Source organism: Urocitellus parryii, chromosome 2 (genome assembly GCF_045843805.1).
Source record: "Urocitellus parryii isolate mUroPar1 chromosome 2, mUroPar1.hap1, whole genome shotgun sequence".
Classification (NCBI taxonomy): Eukaryota; Metazoa; Chordata; class Mammalia; order Rodentia; family Sciuridae; genus Urocitellus; species Urocitellus parryii.
This window is the reverse complement of record NC_135532.1, coordinates 41,790,289-41,818,154: the sequence shown is the minus strand read 5'-3', so window position 1 is coordinate 41,818,154 and position 27,866 is coordinate 41,790,289. Positions and strand designations below refer to the sequence as shown.

General features: G+C 45.4%; 1 protein-coding gene and 1 pseudogene across 1 annotated transcript in view; both read right to left on the bottom strand.

Moving 5' to 3' along the window:
- Window positions 1-27,866, bottom strand: part of Erich6b (glutamate rich 6B) — a 48,272-nt gene that overhangs the window by 1,500 nt on the left and 18,906 nt on the right. The window contains exons 4-12 of the mRNA XM_077795470.1: window positions 25,590-25,649; window positions 22,518-22,640; window positions 21,299-21,366; window positions 17,438-17,574; window positions 16,024-16,085; window positions 11,355-11,482; window positions 5,842-5,927; window positions 5,551-5,703; window positions 1,043-1,268 (exon numbers count right to left, since the gene is read on the bottom strand). Of these exons, the coding sequence (XP_077651596.1) occupies window positions 1,043-1,268; window positions 5,551-5,703; window positions 5,842-5,927; window positions 11,355-11,482; window positions 16,024-16,085; window positions 17,438-17,574; window positions 21,299-21,366; window positions 22,518-22,640; window positions 25,590-25,649 (1,043 nt within the window). The remainder of the gene's footprint in view (window positions 1-1,042; window positions 1,269-5,550; window positions 5,704-5,841; window positions 5,928-11,354; window positions 11,483-16,023; window positions 16,086-17,437; window positions 17,575-21,298; window positions 21,367-22,517; window positions 22,641-25,589; window positions 25,650-27,866) is intronic.
- LOC144253437 (U2 spliceosomal RNA) lies at window positions 1,818-1,972 on the bottom strand (annotated as a pseudogene).

Sequence of the window (27,866 nt, the reverse complement as noted above, 5' to 3'; positions counted from 1 at the left end):
GTCCTCCATGTGGAATGGGGAAGGGGAGTTGGAGCAAGAACAGGGTCTTGTTAAGATCTCACTGGGGGCACTAAGGACCCCCTTATTCCCCTCGATGCCTCTAGTCCTCAGAAAGGGTCTCAAGAGCCCATCTTCTACAGTCAGAAATCCAGGGGACTAGACTCACCATTTATGGGGGCTTAATTACATCATCCCAAAAGGTCTGCCCAAGACCTAATCCCTCGCTCCCACACCTGTGAATGTAGCCTTGTTTAGAAATACTGTATTTTACTATTATATCCTGAATAATTAAGGATCTTGGGATGGGATTTTCCTGGATTTAGGATGGGCCCTAATTGCAATGACTGCTGTCCACATAAGAGAAAGGAGAAGAGATCTTTTCACACAGACACACAGAGGGGATGGCCGGTGAGGATGGAGTCAGAGGAGGCAGCCACAAGTGAACACCAGGAGTCCCCAGCAGCTAGAGAGGCACAAGAGCATCCTCCATCAAAGCCTTTGGACGTTGGTGACCCCACTGACATCCTCATGTCACACTTTTAGCCCCCAGAACTGAGAGACAATAAGCTTTTGGAGTTTTAAGTTTCCCAATTTGTTTCACTCATCCAGCAGCTCTGGGAGAGAGTAAACCACCGCCCCTTTCCTGCCTGGCCTGCGAGGGAGCGTCAGACTTCCAGGTGACCATTTGTTTTGGGGCGAGTGTGTTGGGGGAGGAGAGAACAGACCCCCCTTGTCTCTGGCCCTGCCATCTGACTGGGCTGCTGGGAGCATTGAGTGAGGTGATGCCTCCTGACATCTTTTTTCACAATGAGTTCTTGGGAAGTCGGTTTCCGCCCTTCTCATGCTCATGGTGCTGGAAAATTATCAGAGAAGCGTGTGCATATGGGTAAGCACCAGGTGAGTGAGGGTGGCCGTGTCTTTCTATGGGTTAGTGTGACACAGAGGTGGCCCTGAGGCCCATGGCACGGGCAGGCCAAGCCAGCTGCAGCCTGTGTGCAGGTAGAAAAACCACAACAGAGGGTGGGGGCAGTGGAGAACTTACCTTGAACTTGGTGCCCAGGTTTAAACGAAACCGCTTCTGTTGGTGGAGGAAGTTGAAGATGATCTTGTCCTGGTTTCTTATGTGCACCTGGATGTAGCTGTTGATTTTCAAGGAGATGGGCTGGAAAGGGGGCACGTGGACGTGGACCTGCAGATTCCACCAGTTCCAGGCCTTCTGGTTTTTGCCCTTGGGGAAGTAGTAGCCCAGGCTGCTGCTCAGGCTTGACCTAGAGGAGAAGGTGCATCGGGAGCTGCAGCCAAGCCCTGCAGACTGGGGAACGGCCCCGCTGTGCGAGAGCGGGGCTCGGCCCCTCTCTTCCTCTCTCTCCTGCCTTTTCCCTTTCTTCCTGGGCCACAGAAATGCCCACAGGGTCTTGGCGGGCAGGAGAGGTTCCAACAAATAAAGACCCAAGAGCAGGAGCTGCCATCAGCCCCTGTATACCCTCTGCTCAGCCTTGCTTGGTGGCTCTTGCTCCCTGCCTTTGGACAATGGTGACCGACATTTCTTCCAGGGCCCCCTGCACCCTTTACCTCCTTCCACGCCCTTCTCTCCGGAAAGCTCTCCCACCTTACACGACACAGCTGGCACTGCTCACTAAGTCTCAGCTGGACCAGCCCCTCCAGTTCTCTCCAGGACTCTCCAGGCCCACCCCTTGTCAGTTTCCTGCATAGAATTTACCTACCGTCCGTTCCCACTGTTCATGGTAGTTACGTTCTGTAAAGTCACTGATTTAGGAAATACTGGACCCATAGCCCCTCAGGAAGATTGTGCTGTACACAAGTAGACACCCACATATCTACAGGGGACATGCTGAGACCCCGGGGGACGCCTGGAAATGCAGGTGGCTCCTGAGCCTTGTGCACATTTTTTTCCTATACATATTTACTGAGGATACTACACTTGATCTTAGCCAAAAGGCCGAGAAGCGATATATTTACTGAGGATAAATTTTAATTTATAAATTAGGTATAGTAAGAGATTAACAACAAAAACTAATAATAAAATAGTACAATTAAGACAACTTATTGTAATACATTATGTGAATGTGATCTCTCTCTCTCTCTCTCAAAATATTATATTATACCATACTCACTCTCTTCTCCCCCATGGTTGACTGCAGATAACTGAAACTGCAGAAAGCGAAACTGCAGAGAAGGGGGTTCTACTGTACACACCCGCCTCACACAACATGATATTGTAGATCCTAAAAACAATGCATCCTGCAAAATTCTGTTTTCTTTATTTTACTGAAAGAAAACAAGGCTGGGAAAAGTGATTTGTCTGAGGCCACTCCACTAACTAGGGTCAGAGCTGAGCCACACCCTGGCCAACTGGCCCTGGAGCTGGAAGTTCCTGGACCGTGCTGCCCTGCTCCCACTTTCTGTGCCCTCTGGTCATTTCTGGGTGAAAACTGAGACGAGGAGGCAGAGTCACCCCCTCTACTTTAGCTGAGAATGTGCACATTCAGCAACTCAAATTTTCTGCAGCTCTGCATGTCCTTGACCATGTGACGTGTGTATAAGCACATATCGTCCCAAGGAACGATAGGGCATATTGGCTAATTCAGTACTTAGTGACTTTATGGACCCAAACTGCCACAAATAGTAAATGTAACCTCCTGAAGGGTGGGGACCCTGCTGAATTCTCACTGCCCAGCCCTATGCAAGCACATACATGGATAGGTGTCAAGTGAGTGGATGTTGGGTTGGAGGGTGGGTGGGTTCCCCCCTCACCCATCCCTACTCTTTAGGGACTGCCTAACTTTCAAACCATCCTTTCTTGACCTTTCAGCCTAACCTCCCTCCTCCTCCAATATTCTTCTTGTTCTGCCTTTTGCTTTTCGAACCTCACCAGGGCTGTCCCTGGAATCAGTGCCATTGGGGCTGCAATATCTCTGAGGAATGGAAGGAGGTGGGAAAGTGATGTCAAGACCTAAGTTAGGAGAAGGTATATTTTTTGTTTGTTTGTTTTATTTTTAGGACCAGGGATTGAATCCAGGGGTACTTAACCACAGAGCCAAATCTCCAGCCCTCTTTATGTTTTTTATTTAGAGACAGGGTCTGGCTGAGTTGCTTAGGGCCTCACTAATTTGCTGAGGCTGGCTTTGCACTTGGGAATCCTCCTGCCTCAGCCTCCCAAGCTGCTGGAATTACAGGTGTGCTCCACCTACCATGCCCAGTGCCCTTTAATCTTTTAAGTGGCTCCCCAAAGCTCTAGGGTTAGCGACTTTAGGCTAAGACTTCCAGAGACAGATCTAGAACAGCCAGAGGTGGTCAGAATTTGGAGGCTCCAGAAGTGGAGGCCCTGTATGGTGGAGAAGGCAGACTATGCCCACGCGGACCCCGAGTTTAGGTGGGTCTGTCCCTTTGCTGTGTGAGAACCCTGAAGCCTGGGGGAAGCCTGGTCTGAGACTGGGGACCACGTTGGGGATGGGGCTGGGTTTTAGTTTCCACACACTTGGCAAATCACAGCTCATTCCTTCTACCCTCCCTGAGGAAATGGAAATCAAAAAATGACTCAAGAAGTACCCAGTCCTCAAACAGCTCAGCTCTAGATCCTGCCCTGTGTCCAAGGCACCACAAGAAGTTTCCTTCCAGCGTAAAGGCTACAGAGATGTACAGAAGTTCCTGGAGGCCAGGGTTGGGTTCTGGGCCAGCAGCTTTGTGTTCCCAAATGAGTCAGAAGATCTTGCTCAAAATCTCCTTGTGACCATGGGACACAGTCCTGCTGAAGAATTCTCTCAGGGACTGGACCGACTTGCTATGGGCCACATTTTTCTGGGGTGCAGATGTCCCTAGGAAAGAAACCAGCTTAGAGGGTGGAGGGACCCATTTGGGAAGAGGGTGTGGCCCTGTGGTGTGACTGTTTGGGGTGATGAGTGTGTGGGGAATACAGTCTGTCTGTCATCTGGAGGCCTGCTGAGGGGCTTAGTGATCCGTCCACCACCAAGAGAAAGGGCAAGAGCAGTACCAGGAACAACACTGAGGGGCTTCTCCTCGTGTAGGGCAGCAGGAGAAAGAAGGGAGAGGCAGGAGCTGCCGGGAGCAGGCAGAGGAACCAGGCAAGAGTCAAGGGCGTGCTGGGTGTGCTGGACCCTGGCCTGTGGCCCCATGGCCTAGACACTGCAAACGCCATTTGCCAGTGCGTGCGAAGCCCATTGCCACTCTGACCAGCTAGCTTTGAATGCCAGGAAGCCTCCCAGTTCTTAGCTGCCCTATTTTCTCCTTTGAGGGGGAGCACAGAGTCCGAAGGGGAAGCTGCTGGGATTTCTCCAGCTCTTGGCAGCAACTGAGTGCGGGTTAGCCTGGGTTTTGAAGATCTTCAAAGAGCAAACAGGAAGCAGGTCCCAAGGAGAGAGATGGGAGATGAGGAGTTAGGGATGGCTGGGTGGTGGACTGGCTATGAGGCCAGGGCCTGAGACTTCGGAACAAGACTCCTCTGGAGAAGGAGGGACTTTAAAGCACTGGCTGCTGCTGTTCCCCCACAAAGTTGAGACCTTGGCAACCAGAATCACTTGGAAGCACTTAGAGAGTGCAGACTTCCAGGACCCACTCCAGACCCACAGAACCAGAATCTTGGGGAGGGGACCTGTCCTGACCCAGCTCTGAATATCATCTGTCCCCTTGGGTTTTGATGGGCTTTGAGGTTCAGAGATGGGAGACGTGATCTCTCTTTTATACCTAATTTGATGACTTTAAAAAAGGTTGTAAAGGTTGAGTCAAAATGCCATAAAACTTCTTGCCTATAGTGTTATGTATGACATGGGACAAGTGACTTATCATTTTCTGAACCCAAGTTTCTTTTTTATTTGTTAAACAATTATTTTATTTATTTATTTTTATGCAGTGCTAAGGATCAAAACCAGTACCTCACACAGGCTAGGCACGTGCTCTGTCATGGAGCTATAGCCCCAGCACTAAGTTTCTTCATTAATATAATAAAAGTCGTTGCTAGATTTCTCCAAGTTCTCTTCTGGTCCTCCAAATGCATGCTGTTAGGGAGAAGAGGCCCAGCTGCACACTGCCAGATACAACCATCACCAGAACTGGGAACTTCAAGAACGAAGTTTGATTCTAATGAAATATTTAGAAGTTGCCTTTTTCACTGTGGATTCTGTATGCAACACAATATCTCCAAAGCTGTCAGCAGCTCCTGGACCTGCCCCCCCCACCCCCTGTCCCCCGCCCCGGCACCCCTGAGTCATCAGAGGTAATTCATAGAAGGCTCAACTCTTAAGAGGCGTTTAGGAGATGAAACTAAATCTGTGATTGCTTTTAACATTACCCCCACCCCTTGCCAGGAGGCCATGGTGCCACAAGGACCTTGCTCCTTCTCTGAGGGCAGGACCTATTGTATTCATCCCCCAAGTTACCCTTTGCCTGTTCCCAGCACACAGGAGTTTAGAGACAGGGAGGTAGAAGGGCGGTGCAGACTAAGATCAAACTTCCACGGCACTACACACTACTACCCTGCGGGCAGGGTACTAGGGACACATGACTCAAGCTTACCAGATAAATCCATTTTCATCATTGAAGGTGGCATGGCCAGAGTTATTGACGAGGGCCCGGATGCTAGCCTCTAGACTGTCTTCCAGAATGATGTATGTGAACTCTTCACCATCTGTGCAGGAGATGAGCAGAGCGAGCCTTCCTGATGGATAGCTGGGCGTTGGTTAAGGCACAAGCAGTCCCTTGGGACCCCCTGGAGGACACAGTCCTCAAACCCTACCCCAGCCCCGAATCAGACATTGTAGGTGCCAGTCTGTGCCCATATGAGCATGTCTCTGCTCCAGTGGATACTGTATCTGTCCTGTCCCATCAGGAAAGAGAACTTGGAAGATGTTCTCATTGGGGTAGAGAATTAATTTTCCATCTCCTTTATGCACCTGGGAAAGAAAAGATGTCTGTGAAAAGCACGCAGGTGCTGACTGTCCTGCTTCGGAGCACGGTGAGGTCACTAAAGCACTCAGACCCTGCATCTGCTTGCTCTTTGTGTGACCCCGTGCTGCTCTGATTACATGCACACACACGTGCATGCATACACCCATGCACACCCATACAGACTGAAGTGCTCACTTCACTCACCCCCACGCTTATTGGTGCTTTTAATTTCCTAGCAGGTGGAACCAAGTCCGGCCAGCTGGGCGGCTCGATATTAACAGAAATATATTCCCTCACCACTGTGGAGGCCAGAAGCGTGACATCATGGTGTCCACAGGGTTGCTTCCTTCTGGAGGCTGCTAGGAAGATCTTCTTCCCCACCTTCGACTCTTAGGAATCAATGGTGACTTGACCTTTTGTGGCTTGTCTGTACATCACCCCATCCCTGCATCTTTGCTGTGTCTTCTTGGGAGGGCACCAGTGGTGTTGAAGCTGGGGCACACCCTACTACAGCATGACCTCGTTTAATGTCATTAATTACACCCCAAAGACTCCATTTCCAGATACAGCCACATGCTGAGGTGCTGGAGGTTAGGATTTCAACCTGTCTTTTGGGGGGAGCAGGAGGGGGACAATTCAACCCATAATGTTGGTCCATTCAGGTTTTTACAATTTTCTTCTTAGTCTTAGTAAATTATATTTTTTAGGAGATTGTTCATTTTATGCAAATTTTTTTTCATTAAAATTTTGTCATATACTGTTTTTTAAAAATATTCCACTGCCTCTGTTATATCCTCTCCTTCATTCCTTATATTATTTATACTTTCTCTTTATTTTTTTTTCCTGTATCAAACTTGTCAGGAACTTTGCCTATTTTATAACTAATATTTTCAAAGAACAAGTTCATGGTTTATTTATTTTATAGTTTGGGTGTGAGGTGTCCCCCAGAAGTTCATGTATGAGATAATGCAAGAAGGTTTGGAGGAGAAATGATTGGGTTCTAGCCTTAACCTAATCAGTGAATTAATCCCTGATGGAATTAACTGAGTGGTAACTGGGGGCAGGTGGGGTGTGGCTGGAGGAAGTGGTTCAGTGGAGGCCTGGCTATGGGGTATATGTTTGTATCTGGCAAGTGGAGTCTCTCTCTCTCTCTGCTTTCTGATCACCCTGTGAGCTGCTTCCCCCTGCCACACTCTTCCTCCACAATGTTCTGCCTCACCTTGACCCCAAGGAATGGAGCCAGCCTTCTATGGACTGAGACCTCTGAAACCCTGAGCCCTCAAATGAGCTTTTCCTCCTCTACAATTGTTCTGGTTGGGCCCTTTAGTCACAGCAGTGAAAAAGCTGACTAAAACATATTGTTTACTATATTATTCTATTGAATTGTTTCTTTAATTGTTCTACTGAACAGAATAAACAATTTCTGTTCCTGTTACCAATAAGATCCTTTTTGATGGTCTTCTAGGTTATTCTATTTTATTTCTCTAATTCCTTGAATTGGATGCTGAACATATTGATCTTCATCTTTCTTTTTCTTTATAACCATCCTCCTTATTTACATACGCAGACGGAACTACGAGGTTCCTCTCAAAATACTGTGTTAGCTGTTTTCCAGGAGTGGAGATATCTACCTTTCATTTATACTCCTTTCATAATATTTTCAAAATTATTTTTTAAAATTCATTTATTTTTTCTTTCAATATGAGTCGTTCTTTTGTGTACAAGTTACTTGTGAGTGGTACTACATTTGCCAATGTATGGAGTGCCTTTGTTTACATTGTTAGCATTACTAATTAAAATGCATAGGGAGAGAGTCTATGATGTGGTATCAGCTCTTCAGTGTCTGCTGAGGTTTGCTTTGTGGCCTTGTGTGTGATCGACTGTTGGGAAGGATGTGTGTCCTCCATTGGAGTGTAGGAAGAATGTGGAGTGAGCTAGGCTAGCTGGAGTAAGGAGCAAGTCAGTTTTCTTTAATTCATTAGATGAGGAAGCTGACGACTTTATGTAAGGGCTCCCAATATCCTTCCCGATGTCCCTTACAACCTGGAGAGTTTGGACTGTTTATGGACTTCCTCCCTACAGGCAGGCCCAGGAGATAAAGAGTACTGAGCAGCCCGTTCCCTGACTGGAGGCCTGAAGAGTCTGCACCTCGGCACACAGCGTCCGTTTCCTGTTCTCTTTCACTCTGTCACATGGAGGCCACCTCATTACATAAAGGGGGCTGAGTGAGGGTGGCTGATGGCTTTTCCTCTCGGTGCAGCAGGAAGAATATCTCCCGTCTCCTGTGCAGCTAGGTGGGGGTCGTGTGACTTGTTTCGGTCATGGAACTTAAGCCTGGACTCTGGCTTTACTATCTGTCCAGGAAACTGGACTAAAAAAAAAAAATCTCCAAGGTAGTGGTGACCCCTGATGGAAGGGCCCAGATTCCTGAGACCCACTTTGAGGAACGTCACTTCAAAGAGCTAATAAGACTGAAAATAAGATGTGAAGTAAGCAAGATATACACATCTGCTTATTAAGCCTCCGAGCTTTGGGAAAGGATGTTAATTTCAGCAGGTGATGATCATTGTCCTGACTAATACAGGCTTTGTGTCCTTGAGACAGTGGCTTTACCCAGTGAGCTGGTGTTATGGTTAACTTCTTTATTTTTATTTTTTGGGTACTGGGGATTGAACTCAGGGGCACTTGACCACTGAGCCACATCCCCAGCCCTATTTTGTATTTCATTTAGAAACAGGATCTCATTGAGTTGCTTAGGGCCTCACTGTTGCTGAGGCTGGCTTTGAACTCATGATCCTCCTACCTCAGCCTCCTGAATTGCTGGGATTACAGGTGTATGCCATGACACCCAGCTATGGTTAACTTCCTAAATGTCCCCTTTTTGCTCATGTGTTGAAGGCTTGGTCCCCAGCTGATAGCCCTGCTGGGAGATGGAAGAAACTTCAGGCGGTAAGTTCTACTTGAAGGAAGTAGGACATTGAGGGTGTGCCCTTCAAGGAGATATGAAGACCCCAGCCCTTCCCTTCCTTTCTTCTACTTCCTGGGTGCCAAGAGGTGAGAGGATTTGCTCCACTGTACATTTTCCACTGTAATGTTTCTCCTCTCCACAGGCCCAAAGGGTCAAGACCAAGTGACCATAGACTGCAAGCAAAAATAAATCTTTCTCCTTTTAATGAACGGTCTCAGGTATTTTGTCACAGCAATGGAAAGTTGACTAACACATCTCGGGACCTAAGGTACCCATTCCCCATCCCTCTGCCACTTGCTCACAGTTGTCCTTGAGGTGAAGTTTTCAGGGCCTTTCCTGGCTCTGCCTGGGATCCCTTCCCCTCGGTATCTTCATGGCTCAGGCTCAAGTGGCATTTGGCCCCACAGGCCTTCCCCAAATGCCCTGTGGGTATGGGAGCAACTCCACTCTCAGCCCAGCAGCTGGAGAGTCCTCATGCTACTTTCTCCTTGTGCCATGCAATAATAGCTGCCGTGGCACTGAATAGTGCTTTTGGACTCGGGCTCTCTCTCTTTGATGGAACATAAGGTCCCTGGGAGCAAAGACGATGTTCTGTCTGCCCCTGTGTCTCCGGGACCTGGGGCATTCATTGTCTGTTCTCAGCACATATTTACTGAAGGCACCAGGTCTACTACGTCTTTCCCATCTCCACTCTAATGTCTATTTTTTGAACTTGGGTCATAATTATTAGTTCATGATTAATGATTCTAACGTTCTGAGACCTCTTTACCCTTGTGACTTCATAGTATCATTCTTTGTAAATATACCACATGATTGGTTTTTAAAAACAAACTTCACGTTTTAGAGCAGGTCACAGCAAAACTACGTGGAAATGCAGAGATTTCCATACACCCCCAATGTCCACCCTCACATTCCCTACCATCAACATCCTCCGCAGAGTGGTACACGTATTCCAATTGATGGACAACGTACGGACACACCCCAAGGTCGTAGTTTTTTTTTTTCCATGTCTTCATACCTGTACTTTGGATAATGATGTCCATCACATTCCACCATCCTTGCTAACTCCCTGCCCCCCCCCTTCTCCTCCCACCCCCTGCCCTATCTAGAGTGCGTCTATTCCTCCCATGCTCCCCCTCCCTATCCCACTATGAACCAGCCTCCTTATATCAGAGAAAACATTTAGCATTTGTTTTTTGGGGGGATTGGCTAACTTCACTTAGCATTATCTTCTCCAGTGCCATCCATTTACCTGCAAATGCCATGATTTTATTCTCTTTTATTGCTGAGTAATATTCCATTGTGTATAAATGCCACATTTTTTTATCCATTCATCTTCTGAAGGGCATCTAGGTTGGCTCCACAGTTTAGCTACTGTGAATTGTGCTGCTATAAACATTCATGTGGATGTGCCCCTGTAGTATGCTGTATGTGCCCCTGTAGTCCTTTGGTTATAGACCAAGGAGAGGGATAGCTGGGTCAAATGGTGGTTCCATTTCCATATTTCCAAGGAATCTCCATACTGCTTTCCATATTGGCTGCACCAATTCACAGTCCCACCAGCAATGTACCTGAGTGTATCTTTTTCCCCACATCCTCGCCAACTTATTGTTGTTTGTCTTCATAATAGCTGCCATTCTGACTGGAGTGAGATGATATCTTAGAGTAGTTTTGATTTGCATTTCTCTAATTCCAAGGCCGTAGTTTACATCAGGCTTCGCTCTTGGGGTCATACATTCTGTAGGTTTGGACAGATGTGTAATGACATGCATCTGCCATTGTAGTAGTCTCCTACAGAATAGTTTCACTGTCTTAAAAATCCTTTCTCTCTGCCTATTTCTCTTTTCATTCTGCCTAACACATAGAAGCCACTGATATTTGTACTGTCCCTGGTTATTCACTTTTCATAGAATGTCATAGAGTTGGGATCATATAGTTGTAGCCTTTGTAGGTTAGTTTCTTTAACATAGTGTTATGCATTTAAGTTTTGTCTGTGTCTTTTCACAGCTTGACAGATCATTTCTTTTTAGTGTTGAATAATATTCCATTGTATGGATGTATCCATTCACTGTGTAATTGATTTTTGATATAGATTCTAATTTATTTAGGAGAGGGACCTCCTATCATATATTTGCATATATCATATGTTTTCTTTATTCTCCTCCTTTACATTCAATTGTCCATTACAGACCCAGCAGGCCAAAGAATCTCAATAAATCCTAATAAAAACCCTATTGGGGCTGCCAATAACACTCCCAGTCTGGTGAACCTCCAGGTAGTATCCACATTTTTCTTGTTTGTGTTCACGTTGTGTGTGGTCCTGCCAGCTCTGATGGTGTGCGTGCCTCATCTGAGCTAAAAAACCCAAACCCCCAAACCAGCACCCCCCCCTCAAAAAAAAAAAAACAAAACCCAACAACAACAGCTACCCAAAGCGAGAGCTTCAACACCGCGCCATCTTTACCTTCATCTCCTGTATCCATTCTGAATCTAGTTCCACTTTCTTCTTACCACCAACCCGCTTCTTGCCTTCTGGCTCAGGCTCCATCATACTCGGGAGATGAAATGTGAGAGTCTCAGACGACTTTAGATCTGCCATTCAGTGAGTGAATGATATTTGCATTCAGTCCAGCGACTGGATTGAGTAAGGTTTTTGTAGGAAAGAGAAAGGTAATGGAGATGACCCTCTCAACGTGCCAGGGAGGGTTTCAGGGTTTGGAGATTCAGCCATTGTCCAAATAAGGAAGGAGGCTGGGTCCTAGGAAGAGCAAGGTTTCTGAAGCTCGCAAGGCTGGGGCTGAAATTCCAGCTCTCTCTGTTTTTTTTTTCAATCATTCACTGAACACATATTTCTAAGGGCTTAATGTGTAGCAGTCCAGGGCAGGATAATAGACACGATGGTGAAGGCCACCCCGTCCAGACATGGGCACTAGAGCGGGAGACAGCCATATGCAAAGTGTGGAGCAATGAGTGACATGGTCTCAGACAAAAGTGGTGGCTGCTAAATGAAAAAGCAGGCTAAAGAAAGGGAAACACACCTTAAACATGTTACTTTCACCTAAAGCCTAAATGTATAAGAATATGTCATTTAAAATGTAGAGCAAAGTCTTTCCTTTGAGATCTGATCCCTGGGGCTCTGTGCTCAAACCACACCCATAATTTACTACTGATCACCTTCAGGTTTGGCAGTTTCTAATAGACTGAGTGCAGAGTGGTACAATCTTAAAAAAACAATTTCTACATGTTAAGGTCTGTAAACAAGTCAAAATAACACCTGGTATTTTGCCAGGGGAATGTTAGAGTTCGTAAACAAGTCTGGATGGTGCCTGGCAAAATGCCAGAGGGAGTGGTTTGAAAAGTAACAAAAGTGAGCCATTAAGTGTGGAGATTCCTTATTGGTTGACTGATGTATCTAGTTTATGCTAATTAAGATAAGCTGTGCAAAATGTATAAATAGCTCTGTTGTCCTACAATAAACGGCTCCCATTCCTGCTGTATCAACGAACACAACTTATTCGTCACCCCCCCCCCCCCCCCCCCCCCCCCCCCCCCCCGCCTATTCTGCTGCAGCCGGACTGCAGCATCTACACATTACCCAATGTTTTATGTCCATTTGGTTCACAACTAACCCAAAATAATTTTTAAAAAAGTATTTTCGTATTGAGCTTTTTAAAAAGCATCAACTAGTTTTCATAGCAAAAAGTTTATTTTTATATTTATCCACTTTTACAACAATTGAATTTTGGAACTAAACTAGTAAGGACAAGTGAAGCTCTGCTCCAAGTGCCTTCTGGAGGGTGTTGAATGTGATGCAGTGAAGGGAGCTGGGGAGAAGAGCTTCTCTCTGAGGTCAAGGCTGGGGTGCTCTTGGTGGGAGGGAGGAGCATGATCGTCTTGGCAACTGGGTTTGGGGAGCCATGGAAGAGAGCCCTGGGTGTCCCACCATTGGGGCCAAAACAGGGTGCCATGAGAACTCACAGGAGGGAACTTAACCAGGCTCTGAAACTGAAGCAAATTGTGGTGGAAGGTAAGTGTCCAGCAGTCAAGAGGGTGTCCTAGCATAAGCACTGTGTGGTCTAAGGCTCCAAGGAGAAAGAACTAGCGGTGACCAACGATTCTAGAGAGGCAATCAGGGCTCGATCATGGGTTCATTTGCTCACTTAATAAATGCTTATTGTGTACCTGTGTGCCCAGAGCTGCCCTGGGTATCAAGGATGCTACAGTCCCTGCTATCTCAGGGGAGACTGATAATAGTGTAATGTGCCAGGTGGTTACTAGTGCTATGAAGAAATAGGGCAAGCAGGATGGAAAGTGATGGTGTGCATGTATATTGTGTGTGTGTGTGTGTGTGTGAACACACTGGTTTATAATTTTTTTTTTTTTTTTTGAGATGGGATGTTGAGCAGGCTGGCCTCAAATTCCTGAACTCAAGTGATCCTTCTTGAGTAGCTGGACCATGGGTACATGCCACCAGGTGAGTACTGGTTGGTCAAAGGTAGCCAAGAAAAGTACTTCTGAGAAGGTAACATTCCCTCTGAAGAGAGGGACAGAGCCATACAATATCAGAACCAGGAGCATTCTATGCAGAAAGAGCAGCAAGAACAGTCCCTGTGGCAGGAGACACTAGGCCCATTTGGTAAATGAGGAAAACAGCAACAACAGCAGCAGGTCTGAGAGGAAAAGCTGAGAGCCTTGCAAGTCCCATGAGGAATAGGGACATTTTCTTGGAGGCCATAGAGGCCCAACGAGAGTTTTCAAGATTACTCCAAACTAGATGGTTCTGAACAGGAAAGACCGTATCAACCGAGAATCCCAGAGAGAAATGAAGATGCAGGATCCTTTTCCACAATTATTAAGAATTTCAGGACAGTGACAGGAAAGCTTTAACCAAAGCCTAGGGTCCCTCTCTGTGCAGAGCCCCACCCAACTGCGTGGGAAGTTGGCCCTGGTTTGGCAATTCAAGTGTTCAGAGTCCTGGGCAGTGTACTAACGATAAAGAGTTGGTGGGCATGGTGGTGCACACCTGCAATCCCAGCAGCTCAGGAGCCTGAGGCAGGGGGATTGCCAGTCCAAAGCCAACCTCAGCAGCAAGACCCTGAGCAAATCAGTGAGACCCTGTCCCTAAACAAAATATAAAAAAGGGCTGGGGATGTGGTTCAGTATTTAAGTACCCCTGGGTTCAATCCCCAGTACAACAAAACAAAACAAAACAACAACAACAAATAACCCTACCCAACAAACAAAATAATCCAAGCAGGACACTGGCAGTGAGTGAGTTTGCCTCTCCAGGGCAGCTAGTTCTCTAGCTTTTTGGGGACTAGCTACAACAGGAGCCTGAAGTGGACGTCTTTCCTCAACTAGTGTTATGGTTTGGATCTAAGATGTCCCCTGAAAGCTCATGTGTGAAACAATACAGGAATTTTCAAAGATGAGCACCAAGTTTAGGTTATAAGAGCTTTAACCTGATCAGTGGATTCATTCACTTGATGGATTAAAAATTTGCAAGGACTACTATACTGGGTGGTAACTGAAGGCCGGTGGGGTGTGGCTGGAGCAAGTAGGTCACTTTGGGGTTGATATTTTGTCCCTAGCACCTCGTTATCACTTCCTTGTTGTCGAGAGCTGGATAGCTTTCCTCTACACCAAACCTTTCCACCATGATGTTTCTGCTTCACCTCAGGCCCAGAGTAATGGAGTTGACCAACCATAGACTGAGCCTCTGAAGCTCTGAGCCAAAATTAACTTTTCCTCCTCTAAGTTGTTCCTGTCAGATCTTTTGGTCACAATGATGAAAAGCTAACATATTCACAAATATTACATTTCTGTGTAATAAGCTCACATCTTTTAGGGGTCAGTTATCAGAACAAGCAGGGAGTGGGCAGAGATGACATCAGGAGGAATCTGGTCATTTGTATTATATCAAATTTCATTCTCCAATTAGAAGCCCTTCTCTGGACATGGGACAGTAGATTATCCTGAAAGGCTTTTATTCCCTCAAAGGAGCAAAAATTCATGCATGCATGCATCCATTCAAGAAACATTGATTGAGTGCCTATTGTATGCCTTGCTAAGGTGCCAAGAAAATAAAGACATAAGTGTCTACAGCCACAGGGTAAAAGAAACATAAATAGCAGACAAATGTAAAACAGTAAGTGTAATAGACATTTTCTGTGTTCCTGGCGACTGAGAAGGTGAACTCCTGTCCTTGTTTTGGGGGTACCCCATTGTGTGAGCCTTGGTGGGGGGCAGGTTCTCTCACCTCAGTAACTGGAAGTAACAATTTCTCCTTTTCCCTACCCTCTAACTCCAATGAGGACATGAGACTTAGGCTTAGACAGTTCCCATCCCTTTTTCTTCTCTGACCTGAGCATGCTCGAGAGATGAGTCCTAGGTTTGGCCTGAGAAATACTGAAAAAAATCAGTGTGGCTTTTCCATTCAATGACTGGTGTTCTTAATCTCTCTGAGCCTGAGTTTCTTAATCCTTCTTCACATGGTTATGAAGATAACTTTGAATCAGACATTGCATATGCAAGTACTTAACCCACAGGGGTTATTCCTTAAGATTTGGGACACATGCTACTATTAGGGGATAGAGCGCTCTCTTGAGAGGGAATCTGAGGGTGTGACATGACTCAGGGGAAAGAGGACCATGGCTGACTGGCTGTCTCTCTCGTGGGTACCACCACCCTTTCTGTGTTAGCTTTCTCTGGTTTTCTGAAAGATACTCCATATTGTGGTTTGAGGTTCCTCAGTTAAGCAGTCTGACCCAAACTTTGCATGATTCAACCCACAAACCTGGTAACCTCCATGATCAGCCATGTCTGAATAGCTGGGTCCCACAAGTGGAGACCCTTTTCCCCAAATCTGGGTTAGATGCCCCTCCCTGTGCTTCAGAGCATCCTACCCATCATAGGACTTATCCATTACATTCCCCACTTGCTTGTCTGTCCCCTTCCTTCAAGGGATCAGGCGGTCCACCGGTCCTGGACTGTCTCTGTCTTGCTTGATATTTTGTTCCCTGCAGCTCGAACTTTGCTAGCCCAGTTGGTACTTGAGTAAACAAGCATTTCTGCCTCCTTTACAAGGCAACTGGAGGGTCAGAGACTGGACACGGGGAGAGACTGGTGCTTACCTTCATGTCTCTTCATAAGCCATACGATTGGGTCTTCCAATGCTTCAAAATTTGCCTTCAACCTAAAAGGAACATGAATCCTCTTTGAAAACCATGGGCCTCACTAATGTACATGTCATGATGCGCAGAGCTGGCGGGGCTAGAGCCTGTGGGTGGGGGTGGGGGAAGTTGAGCCACTGGCTCTGCTGTCTGACCCAGCTTTCCTTCCAGTCCATGTTCAGGAATAAAAGGTTGGCCTTTGGCTTCCGTTCTGTTCTTCCCGCCTGGTGGCTTACTGATTTTCATCCTGGGAACATGGGCTGACCCCCAAACCCTTGAAAAAGAATTCAACAAGGATTATCTTGAAGCTGAGCAGGGTGACACAACTTGGGAGGCAGAGGCAGGAGGATCGCAAGTTGAAAGCCAGCTGCAGCAACTTAGTGAGGCCCAAAGCAACTTAGTAAGACTCTGTCTCTAAATAAAATATATATATATATTTTTTAAAAAGGGCCCTCAAATAAGGGTGGTCTCCAGGGCAGCTGGGTTTCCTGGTTCTCAGATCTGAGTTCGTTTGAAAGGAAAGGTGTCAGAAAGAGTGAAGTTCCCAAGCTTAAATGGAACTGAAAAGGAGGCCGTTGACCTGACAGGTTTTTAGTCCCCGAAGAGAAATAAAAATTAAACCTAGAGCAACCTCAGTGAGCACACATCCTTTGATGGCAAGGGTCACACTATGTCACCTAGCAGAGAGCAGAGGGTTACTATTTATACACAAGCAGCTGTGGGGGAACAAAGAATGACATCTTGGTGGCCCATTTGTACAGAATGTTATTGGTCTGACTTGTAAGCTCTCTAATCCGAATCAAAGCAATTTCTGCCAACTGGCACCTGTGGAAAAAATAAGGACCACAGAGTGTGGCGAGGTGGAAGCCTGTGAGCAGGATGCCAAATGCAGACAAGTGTTAAACTCTAGTGAAGGGATCCAGCCAGAGGGCTCCAAGGCCCTTTCTATAATGGCTGGATGTTCCTCCTTTCATATTTTGCAAGTAAGTGGAATCCCCCAAAATGTGAGGCTGTGAGGTACACATGACTGTATCCCCATAGCCCAGGGGAAATATTTGTTGAGCACAGTCAGGTTGAAATGAGCTTCTGTTATAGGCTACAAGGGGAAGAGATGGAACCGAGGCGGCAGGATGATTTACCCAGATGCTATTTGGTATTTGCTTTTGCTGATCTGAGAGCTTGGGAGAGCTTTGTGTTTTGCTCTTGGGAGATCTTTGTGTGTTGCTCTTGTACCTGGCCTGGGCCTGCTTTCCCTGCCAGGGGACTTGCCAGGCTCTGCTCTCTCCCCTGGTGGTTCCATTTACAACTTTGCCTGCGGTCACCGCCTGTCTCCCCAAACCCACAGACCACCAATCCCACCTCTCCAGTTACTCACAGCATCCCCAGCTTCCTTCTGTTTTCAGTTTCCATCATCAGAGTCAGGGGGATGTTAAGGTCGTCGTCCAGTTCATTGGCAGCATACATTTCTCTGACTATTCTCTTAAATACTGCCTGATAGGATCTTCTAAAAAACTAAAAAAAGGATCACAAATGAAATCCCCAGAAAATGAAAATTAATGATTCATTAGTTAATCCCTTCTTTGGACTCCCAAACGTGCCAGGTGACATTTCATCATGTGATTCAAAAGATACAAAATGGGGGAGCAGTAGGGTGGCTAGCAAGAATTCTTTTATAGAATTCATTATATTCTCTTCTTGTCCCCCGACCCGATTGCCTTACGAATTGTTTGTAATATCAGTATCTCAAGAACTCTTTTGAGATATAATATCCTCTTTTTTTTCAATTCTGAAAACGGCTATAAAATGTAAAAGTGATTTCACATTTTAAGAGTGTAACGGGTTCTCTGATCCCCAAATGGCCAATCTCCGAGGGGTGGCTTGTTTATTCAATATCAAGGCTGAAGTCTTTGAGGGAAGCCGTGGAGCAGTAGAGCATCATTGTACTGGACAGCTCTGCATTGAAAGATTCTTCCCAGGTAAGGGCTTTACAAGGGACTTGCCTTTGTACTGTGTAAATTTGATCCTCTGACTCAGGTCTGTGCTTCTTATCATGACTGACCCATAGATGGGTCCTTGCAATTTGAACTTGTGTGAACTTGTATGTTCACAAAAATAAGCCTTGCAGGTACCAAGTGGCATTCATTCCATTCTTCCTCTCTTGCTCTGGTTCTACTTGTTGCCTACCAAGCTGTTTGGAGAAGTATTGCGTCGCTAAGGCATGTTATTGACTGCTATGGTTTGGATATTGAATGTCTATCAAAAGCCCGCCTTTTAAGGGCGTGGTCTCAGGGTACATTATTAGGAAATGGCAGAACCTGCAAAAGGTGGAGATTCGTGGGAATTGCTTGGGTTACTAGAGGAGCACCTTCTAGGGACTGTGTGTATCTATTTCTTCTTCTCCCTTGTTCTGCTTCCTGGCTCAAGATGTGACTGCTTGCTCTGACACAGGCTCCTGCCATGGCATGCTGCTCTTGCAAGAGGCCCAAACCCATGGGGGTTGCCTGATCTTGGACATAAAACTCCAGAACTGTGAGCCAAAATAAAGTCTTTACTTTACAAGTAGCTGGTATCAGGTATTTTGTTACAGTGATGTGGAGCTGACTAATACATTATGTTGGGTGATAATGCTGGTGTCCATGCCCCAATCCTTGAATGGTACAGAAATCACAGAGGAAAGAATCCCCCAACTTGGTTGCCAAGTTTTGTCACATTGACTCTAGAGCAGCATGGCTCATGTCCAGACTTTTGCAATGTGCTTCATAACTGGTTTCCATCCATGACTGGCTTTTATACTCTAACCATAGGGGCTCAGTCCCCGTCTATAGAATTTAGATAAGAAACAAGATGAAGTACCAAACCCTATCACCTTTTTTTTTTTTTTTTTACTGGATTCCACTTCACTTATTTAAAGCCCTTCTAATTGCAGACCAAAAGCTCATAGGCTCATGTAGGAAAACAAACTAACACTGTCACGTTTTTATGTGTTTGGGGGAAAGGAGGTATTGTCTATCTGTGATAGTAAAAAAATAACAGTAATAATTATGCCCTATAATCACCTCTATTTCCCAGGTTGCAACTATATGCTAAGAATTCTGTTGTGGACGGAATTGTACCCCTCTCCCACAGATTCGTATATTGAAGTTCTATTCTTCGTATTAGACAGTGACCTTGTTTGGATATAGGGTCTTCACAGAGGTTACCAAGTTAAAATGGTGCCATTGGGGTGATCCCTCATCCTATATGACTAGTGTCCTTATAACAATGGGAAATTTGGACATAGAGATATATAGAGAGGTAAGACGACAGGAAGTGATACGAGGTGGGGGGAAGACGTCATCTACAAGCCAAGGAGGGAAGTATGGACCAGATTCTTCCCACACAGTCCTCAGGGGGAACCAAGCCTGCCAGTGTCCTGATTTGGAGTTTTTAGTCTCCAGAATTGGGAGTCAATATGCTTCTGTTGTTTAAGCCACTTCATCTGTGACACTTGTTACTGTGGCCTTAGCAAACAATACAGATTCCAAATCGAAGCCTTTAGCCAAGAACATTCTCCTAGAATTTAGATGGACTGTTCCGGGGTTTCAACTGGACGTCATTTGGATGTATTACAGGTACTCGTGCCCAAATGGAGCTTTCTACTCTACCCAACATATATGCCAGCCCTTCTTCTCCTCTTCAGCTTCCCAGGCCACAGAGGATAAGTTTGTCCTATGTCACGGCAGGGGATTGGACATGGCCCTAAGCAACCAGATTTCACCCTTTGTTCATGTGTACTGATATTGTAGAACTACTCCTCTTCCTGTCCTCAGTCTCCCCACTCTAATCCACAGAGCCACCAGAGTGGCCCTTTAAAAATGCAAAATTGATCCTGTCAGTCGTGAAGGAACTCAATTAACTGTTGGGAACTTTGGCCAGATCCCCTATGCCATGCTGTTTTCCCCAAATACATTTCAAATTATGTATATATTAAAGATCTCTTAGAGAGCTAGAAAAATAAATCATAATTTTTTTGAGAGCCAAAAGACTTTTCTAAATCTAAAACAATACCCAGTAGTCATAAGGAAAAAAAAAAACTGTTCCATGAACCTTCCTAAACATGAAAATTGACCATGTCATGGAAAATACCATGAAGAAATTTGGAATAAAAAAACTGAAAAAAAAATGTTTACAACCTAGATGCCAAAAAAGGATTAAGCTCTTCAATATGTAAAGAGTTTTTACAAATCAGAAGAAACGAGAAAGAAGTTACACAATAGAAGAGGAGACAAAACACACAAGCTGGCCGTTTCACAGAAAGGGACACAACGTGACCGACAAATGTGAACATGCCCTGCACCTTTTGTATTGAAAGATAGGCCCAGGCAACAAGGAGACATTATTTTCACTCTGTTGGATGGACCAAATGATGTCCCTTGGTGGGTGAGGGTGTGTGACCTCTTGGGGAAAGGAAAGTGGCACAATACATATGGGCAGAAATTTGTCAGTGCCATTCGAGTTAAGGATGCAGGTAACATTGGATTTGGCATTCAACTGCAAGGGATTTATTCTTTAGATATTCTTGCACAGGTAATAACATATATTTAATTTATTTCTTCTCCCTCTCTACATATGTATATGCATATATGTATATATACTGGAAATAAACATCTATTGGTAGGGTGCTGGTTAAATTTTGGCGTAAGATATAATGGAACACCACAGATTTCTAAAAATGGAATGAAGGGAAAAGCAAGCTATAGGATAGAATGTATATTACTATCTAATTTATGGATATGTATGATTTATATTGTTTATGTGCATTAAAATTTCCAGATGGCTACATGAAGAGCAAAACATAGTAGCTATTTCTGGGAGGTAGGGACTTGAAACACTTATTTTACAGCTTTTTTACCATTTCAATATTTAGAAATCATGCACACTTGATTTGAGATTCAAACGCTAGGTTGAATCAAAATACCAAAGCAAAAAAATAAATAAATAAATAAACACAAATCTGGAAGTGCGACATCCCTGATTAACTAACGTCCTCTAGTGTCAAAGCCCTGTGATGTGAAGGTGCTGGCAAGGGGAGTTCTCTTGCTCAGTCCCTTTGTCTCATGGAACATTCTGGAAGGCTGCCAAATGGGCCCTGCTCTTTCAGAGGCTGGTGCAGCCATGCAGAGGATGTGCCTAGCCTGTGAGTGTCACCTGTTTTAATATTTGGAGGAAGGTGCTCTCAAATCTTCACCCAACTTACATTATCACTGTAGACCTTAAGTTCCTTGTCCACAGCCTCATCCATGATGCTGGCCCATTCATCCAAGGCTTTCAATTTGGAAGGCACATCGAGAGGAAGGTCATTGGAATGGAAAGCAAAATAGGAAAGAAATGGATTTATGACATTTACCCTTGTCCTTTAAAAAACATGCCTAAGTCATCCATGAGACTAAATAAATCCATTAAATTATCTAAAGTCCAACTTGGAAGTACTCATAAAATAGGAATGTAAAGGCCAGTTTCGGTGGCTGACTTAAGGACGCAAGTGTGGTGTGTTTCTTGTGTCCAGTGAATGTCAGTCCGATCAAGTGATGTTTGAGGGAGTCCCAGCTGAAGTCAGGCAGGGAGCAGGCAGATGGCTGGGCAAGGCCCTGGGGTGAGTGGTTAGACTCACAGACAGACTGCCACAAAAAGCACAGTTTGCCTGGAGCTGGACATGAAGGAGGACAGAAGGGGAGTTAGAGAGCACACAGAGAGTCGAGGCCAGCCCTCAGAGGGCTTGGAAGGCGGTGGGAGGAACTAAAGGGAGATGATTTTTTTTTCTTGGAACTCTCACAGAATGTATCTGTCTTCCACCAGTTTTGTCATCCATCGCCTGTTTCTGGAAGGGTCTATGGTTTACAATCGCTGGTCAAAGCAGAAGAGAGGACTCCCCAGGCGAGTCAGTGAAAGTCTACCAGAGATAGCAGACGTCTTTGTTCTTCAAGGTCAGCTGTGGTGGGTGGCTCTCTGGGCCAGGAGAGCTGCCCAAAGCTTCCAGGGCAGTGGGGTGCAAATTGAATTGTGGGATCGATAATTACAACTTGACTCTCTCTTCCCTACTCCCTGGGAGGTGTGGCTTCTGAGGTGAGGGCTTGGGGGAAGTGGCTGTCACAAGATAATTGGGTCCCCAGGGAAATGACAGTGGCCTATTGCCTCAGCTTCTGGATGATACCTTCAAGCGGGGACATCCAGAGAGCCTTGAAAACCCACCAGGTTGGCACAGGGCTGACGGACTTGGTCTGATTTTGCATCCTCATTATGTCTTTGTGGGCAGAGAGGGGACATTCTTTGTGATCCCCACCCTCGTTAATTTTGCCCTGCTTCCCTGTTTGGTTCAGTAAGAAAAGCCCTGACTCTTCTGGGCTCCTGATGGGATGGGACAGAGAGTTCCACTGAGTGCAGCGACACAAGGCCCAGGGGCCTGGCTGTCTGCAAACCTCCCACGGCAGCCTCGGTCTGCACTGGATTCTGTCCACTTGCCACATCTGACAATACCCCAGCGGCCACACGTGGCACACACATCTCCGCCACTAGGGTATTTAATGTGACAGTGGCGATGTCTGCCGGGGAGAGGAGCAGGGGAGTTTTCAAAAGCCATTTAGGAAAATCCAACAAGGACCCACAGGAATTCAAGCAAGCCCTGGGGAAGCTCCCTGTGAGGGGCACCAGAGGAGTGACGTGAATGAACAGGGAGGACAGGGGTCTAAGAGACCAAGGTGCAAGCCACAAGTGTAAGGTGCTGCCTTCTGTGTGACTGCCCCGGAGTGGGCCTGGCTCTGGCCCTCACAGCTCAGCCAGAGCCCCATCATTTGTGAGGGCTATATTTTAATAGGCTTTATTGAGTAATGCACAGTTAATTTGAGGAAGGAAAAGTGGGTGTTTATCCAGGAAGGAGGTGAAATTGGCATTTCTGAATGCCGAACAGTAGTGCTCAGAAGCCTTCGATTCAATGTAATAATTAAGCTTATTAACATCCATGGGCTTTGTCAACATGGCAAGTTAAGCATGGCAAATAAGCAGTAGCAGAGCTATAACTGGAATTGAATGAGAAGAAAACGATTTGTAATTTACTGACCCTTTGGGGATCCCCTCCCATCTACTTCTGCTCTGGTGAGATCATTATCTTCCTGAAGTGGCTTCACAGAGCATGGGGAGGTGTCAGATTAGGTTCAAGTGGTAGCTCTGTCTTATGAGACCTGAGCCACCTCTGGCATACCACCCATCCTTCTTGCACCCTAGCTCCTCATCTGTGCAATGGGCACAGTAAGACTCATCTTGAGGGTGGCTCAGAGTATCAGTGCTAATGTGGGTCAATGCCTGGCACACACTCTGCGCTGAATGGAGTCTTTTTCCTGGTCTGATTATGAACAAATCTTAATTCTTCCTCACTCAAAGTGCCTCTTCTCTGAGAGTGATTTTGCATCCTCATTAAGCTTACTTAACACAATGGCACTTCCTGAATTTAGGATAAACGTTTGAGCCGTTTGTATTTGCCCTGATAACAATAGTCCCCATGTTACAATGACAAAAATTCTTTGCTTGAGGCTCCTGAGTCTTCTAGGCCTGTCTGTGTACTTCCTCGCAAAATCCAGTTTTAGCAAAAACCCTGCTAAACCACTTTAGTAGGAACCCCCTACCCTCAGGATCTGACCATTATAGGTATCTGATCACGTTCCTCAGCTCTTCCAGCTCCCAGTGATGTCTGATTACTTTGGCCTGTCTCATGCTTTAACAAATGCCATTAAATGATTTTCTCTTTGACAATAGATGAAGAAAAGGAGGAGAGAAGTGAAGTGACTAGCCCAAGGGCCAGCTCTGAGAAATGAGCAATCAGCACAGATTAACAAGCACCCAAGTGAAACTCAATACTCTTTTCACCCCATGCACCCTTCATGTGATCTTGTTGACCTAGGCAGGTGGGACACCAGTTGGGCTTCCCATTGCGACATGCACAAATCCTTAAGCTGTTCTAAAGTCTGGCTACCCAAAATGTGATTGGTGGATTAGCAGTAGCTTCTGGGAGCTGCTTAGAGAGGAAGAATATTAGACCTACCGACTCAGGATCTGCATTCACACAAGGTCTCCAGGGGACTGCATTGTGCATTAACATTTTAGCAGCACCTCTCTAGAACATCCTTGGAAATGGAACAAGACAGAGAAAACTGTATTCAGAAGTACCTTCTGGGGTTGCAGAGATGTGGGTGGCATGCATAGTCCAGAATTCGAGTCTGTTTGATAAGTCATGGGGATAGGGGGTAGAATTATGTGTGTGTGTGTGTGTGTGTGTGTGTGTGTGTGTGTGTAAGAATACCCCTAAGTTTCATGCTCCAGTACAACAGGTAATAGTTCTTAAACTGTTTCCTTATGAGGATGGGTCTGGTTCCTGTGGGCTTTTGTTTTGTGGTGGTGCTGTGCAAGTTGGAATTCTGCACCATAAGGATTCTCCCCTGTCCTTCCCCTCTAGAATTACCAGACATGCCTTAATAACATTTAATAAAGCTTTAATAAATCTTTAAAAAATTTTTAGGAGTTCTAAGTTATTTGCTACCAAGGTGCCACTGGATGAGTCTATCTGAGGGTGCATACACCGCAGTCAAGTCCTGCTTTCTAGACCTCAGGGGACCCAACAATAGCCTGAACCATCTTTTAATGTAGAGGCTCTTGTTCCAGAGCTTTTAGGTATGAAGATGAGCTTCAGGGCCTGTCCCATCATTCTGTCTTCCTCATTTCTTGTTTTGGGGGTTCTGAGGCTGTGTGCCCAGAATGTCCGCAGGTCCTTCTAGGACTTAACAAGCAGGACAGCAGGACAAACAGCAAAGGAACCATTCACCTGGGACACTTTCCCCAGCCTAGGAGACTCTGCAGGAAGATAGATTTTGATGGACACTTACAAGCTATATCCGCTGGCTGCAATCCAGAGACAACATTCACTGAAAAAAAATGGGCAACATTATGAACAGGTTGTATGGTATGGTGAACTAAATGGGACCCTTTAATCCCCAAGAGAATCAATTTTAAAATCACCTCCTAAATCGCAGGGGGAACAGAGTGGAGACCACATGATTTGGAATAAGAGACTTCCTTGATCTTGAGCAGGTCAAGGCCTGTGGCCTATGCTCACTAAATAGTCTCTTGACCACTAGAGTTTAAATTCTGAGAGTGTGAGATGGTTTTTTCTATTTTTATATCCTGTCCAGTATATATAGGTATACAGTTAATGTCATTGAATGAACTGCATATGGATAGTTCATTATTTTCCCTCCTAACTCCAGTCATAAATGTTGTTTCCTTCCTTTTCAAAATGCCATAGCAATTGCCTCTTTGGTTCAATGTCTTATCTGAGCCTTGATCTTGACACTAAGTTCCAAAGATAGTGCCTTGGCCATTGGCCTTGATCAAGGCTGCCTCAGTCTGCCGTGATCAAGCAGGTTCTGCTTGGCTGGGAGCAGGCTAACTCTGTGGATGGATAAGTAACTACTACAGGTCATCAAAACCATTACAAATTGTACCTTCTGAATAAGAGCTCATGGAGGTGTCTTCATCTGGTTTTATTTCAGGCTTCATAAAAACTGATAAAAGGAAAAAGAAAACAGAAGAAGATGGAGCATTACAGTTTTAATCATGCTTTCCCATGGGCTCATGTTGGACATTTGGGATCTGAGGTTCTCTCCGGGCTCATCAAGGAAGGGGAAGAACCAGGGCTGATGGGCTCCATGGACATGGATTGGGTACTCCCTCTGCCCCTCTTGGTCTCTGGGAACAAGGACTGCCATAAATCAGTGGTGGAAAAGGTAACCTCTCTCTGGCTTTCCCCTATGGTCACTGTGGGGCTAGTCTGGGTCCCCAGGGTCTCTAGGATGGCTGGGGTTGGGAGCAACCTTAGAAATACCCTTCCTGCTATGGAGTCAGCTGGCATCAAGACCGTGGGGACACACAGTAGGGTGTGACCTATCATGGTAGCAAGTGGGCATCTCTGGCATTCTTTGCCAAGAGCTTTCTCAGAGGTGCATAATGGGGGCTGGCTGGGAAACATGGTAGTGGGGACTGACTGATATCAATTGGTTGAGTTAGCCCTGGGAGGCTACTGTGTGTTTTTTTTTTTTTAAAAAAAAACTTTGTAAGTTCTTGGTTATCCTTGTTCTGTGTTTTCCGTGATTTTGTGATCCTAGCTCCTTTTATCCTTTGCCCCATCCTACCTCCTCTTTGTACTCCCAAACACATGTGGACACATGGGTGTACACACACACACACACACACACACACACACAAGCACACACGCGCACACACACACACACAACCTACATTTCATTCTTAGGAGTAGTAGAGAAGCAGGTCCTAACAAAAAAGTGAAAGTGAACTTTCATTTCATTTGCCTTATGTCTTATAATGCCTCAAAACCCAGAAACATGATTCAATTATTTTCATTCTATAATCTGCAGAATATTTTATCTAGGGTTAACTAGTCTCTTCTGATTTTCCCATCAATCCTTGGTTTCTGAAACTTCCTACCTGATTTTGTTGCATTCTTTCCAATCTGAAGATAATTTACTTTCACAGTGAAGTGAAAATTCAACAGCCACTGAAGAACTTGACTTTCTCTGCATCACTCATCCACGCTGTGTCAAAGGTGGCTCTGCCTTAACCTTTTTGGTCCAATCACATTTTCAAAGTCTTTTGTTGCCTCCTGTATTCTCTTTAGTATTATAATTATTATTTTTTGGTAAGAATGTTTATCCTGGGATTCAGCTTTCCTGACACTAAGAATAAGTTCAGAATCATTTTTCTACAATTCTTTGTCAGGAACATCCTCTTTGCTTCACTTGATCTTTCAAATCCAAGTTCTCTAAAGGAAAATCTGTGCTTACACACTCTTTGCACTTTGGGGAGCTTTTCCTCTTCTCTGTCTTGCCAGGTGGCTTAAAGGATCACTTGCCCCCCCACTTTCATTTAGCCTTACCTACTTTTCTATACATATAGTGTCTCTGATTATAGCCCCTTTTCTACCAAGACTATTTATTTGGACAGGATGTACCTTTTTATATCCATTATCCAATCTTGAATCAGAGGAGGAGTTCAACAACAATTTCAAAAGTATTTAACAAATATTTATAGGTGCTTCCTATGAGCCAGGCACTAAATCTGGAGGATTTCTGTGAGCATGGATATAATGCTTGGTGTTGTAATTCCTGTTCTCCTTTGTTTATGATCCTGCTTTGTATCTAGATAGATGGACACGTGGGGCCATAAATAGTCCTTCTGGTTCTCCCGAATGCCTCCTCATATGGATCACAAGGTATTTCCTGTACCTTTAGCATTCTTTCCCCATCAGACCTGCCACCCTCTCGAGTAATAGCTTTCAAGGATTTATCTGGGTAGATTTTGCTCCATATTGAGCTCACAGTCCTGTTGTGCCATGTAAAACTCTGTTTCTGACCCACTGGGGTTGAACAATCCCATAATGAAAAATGCTTTGGAAACAGGAGACTGACACCCACAAAATTCACCTTAAGCTAGAGTTCTCAGTTCTCTATCAGTTGTGTTCCCCAGAATTCTCTGGAGATCTTGTTAAGAAGGAAGATTTCAAGTCCTTGCAGGCAGGGATTCTGATAAAGGCTGGGCGGCCGTCTTTGCAAGCATCTCGTGGTGTGGCTGTGCAGACCCAGGCCTCCTGGAGCAGCCGTCTCTTGCTGCTGTGGCCTTGCACTACCAGCTCTTTAGGTTGCTTTTTTGTCATGGTCTCCTGTGTTTCTCCAACAAATACATGGGTGCTTTCTGCCCTGATCTTA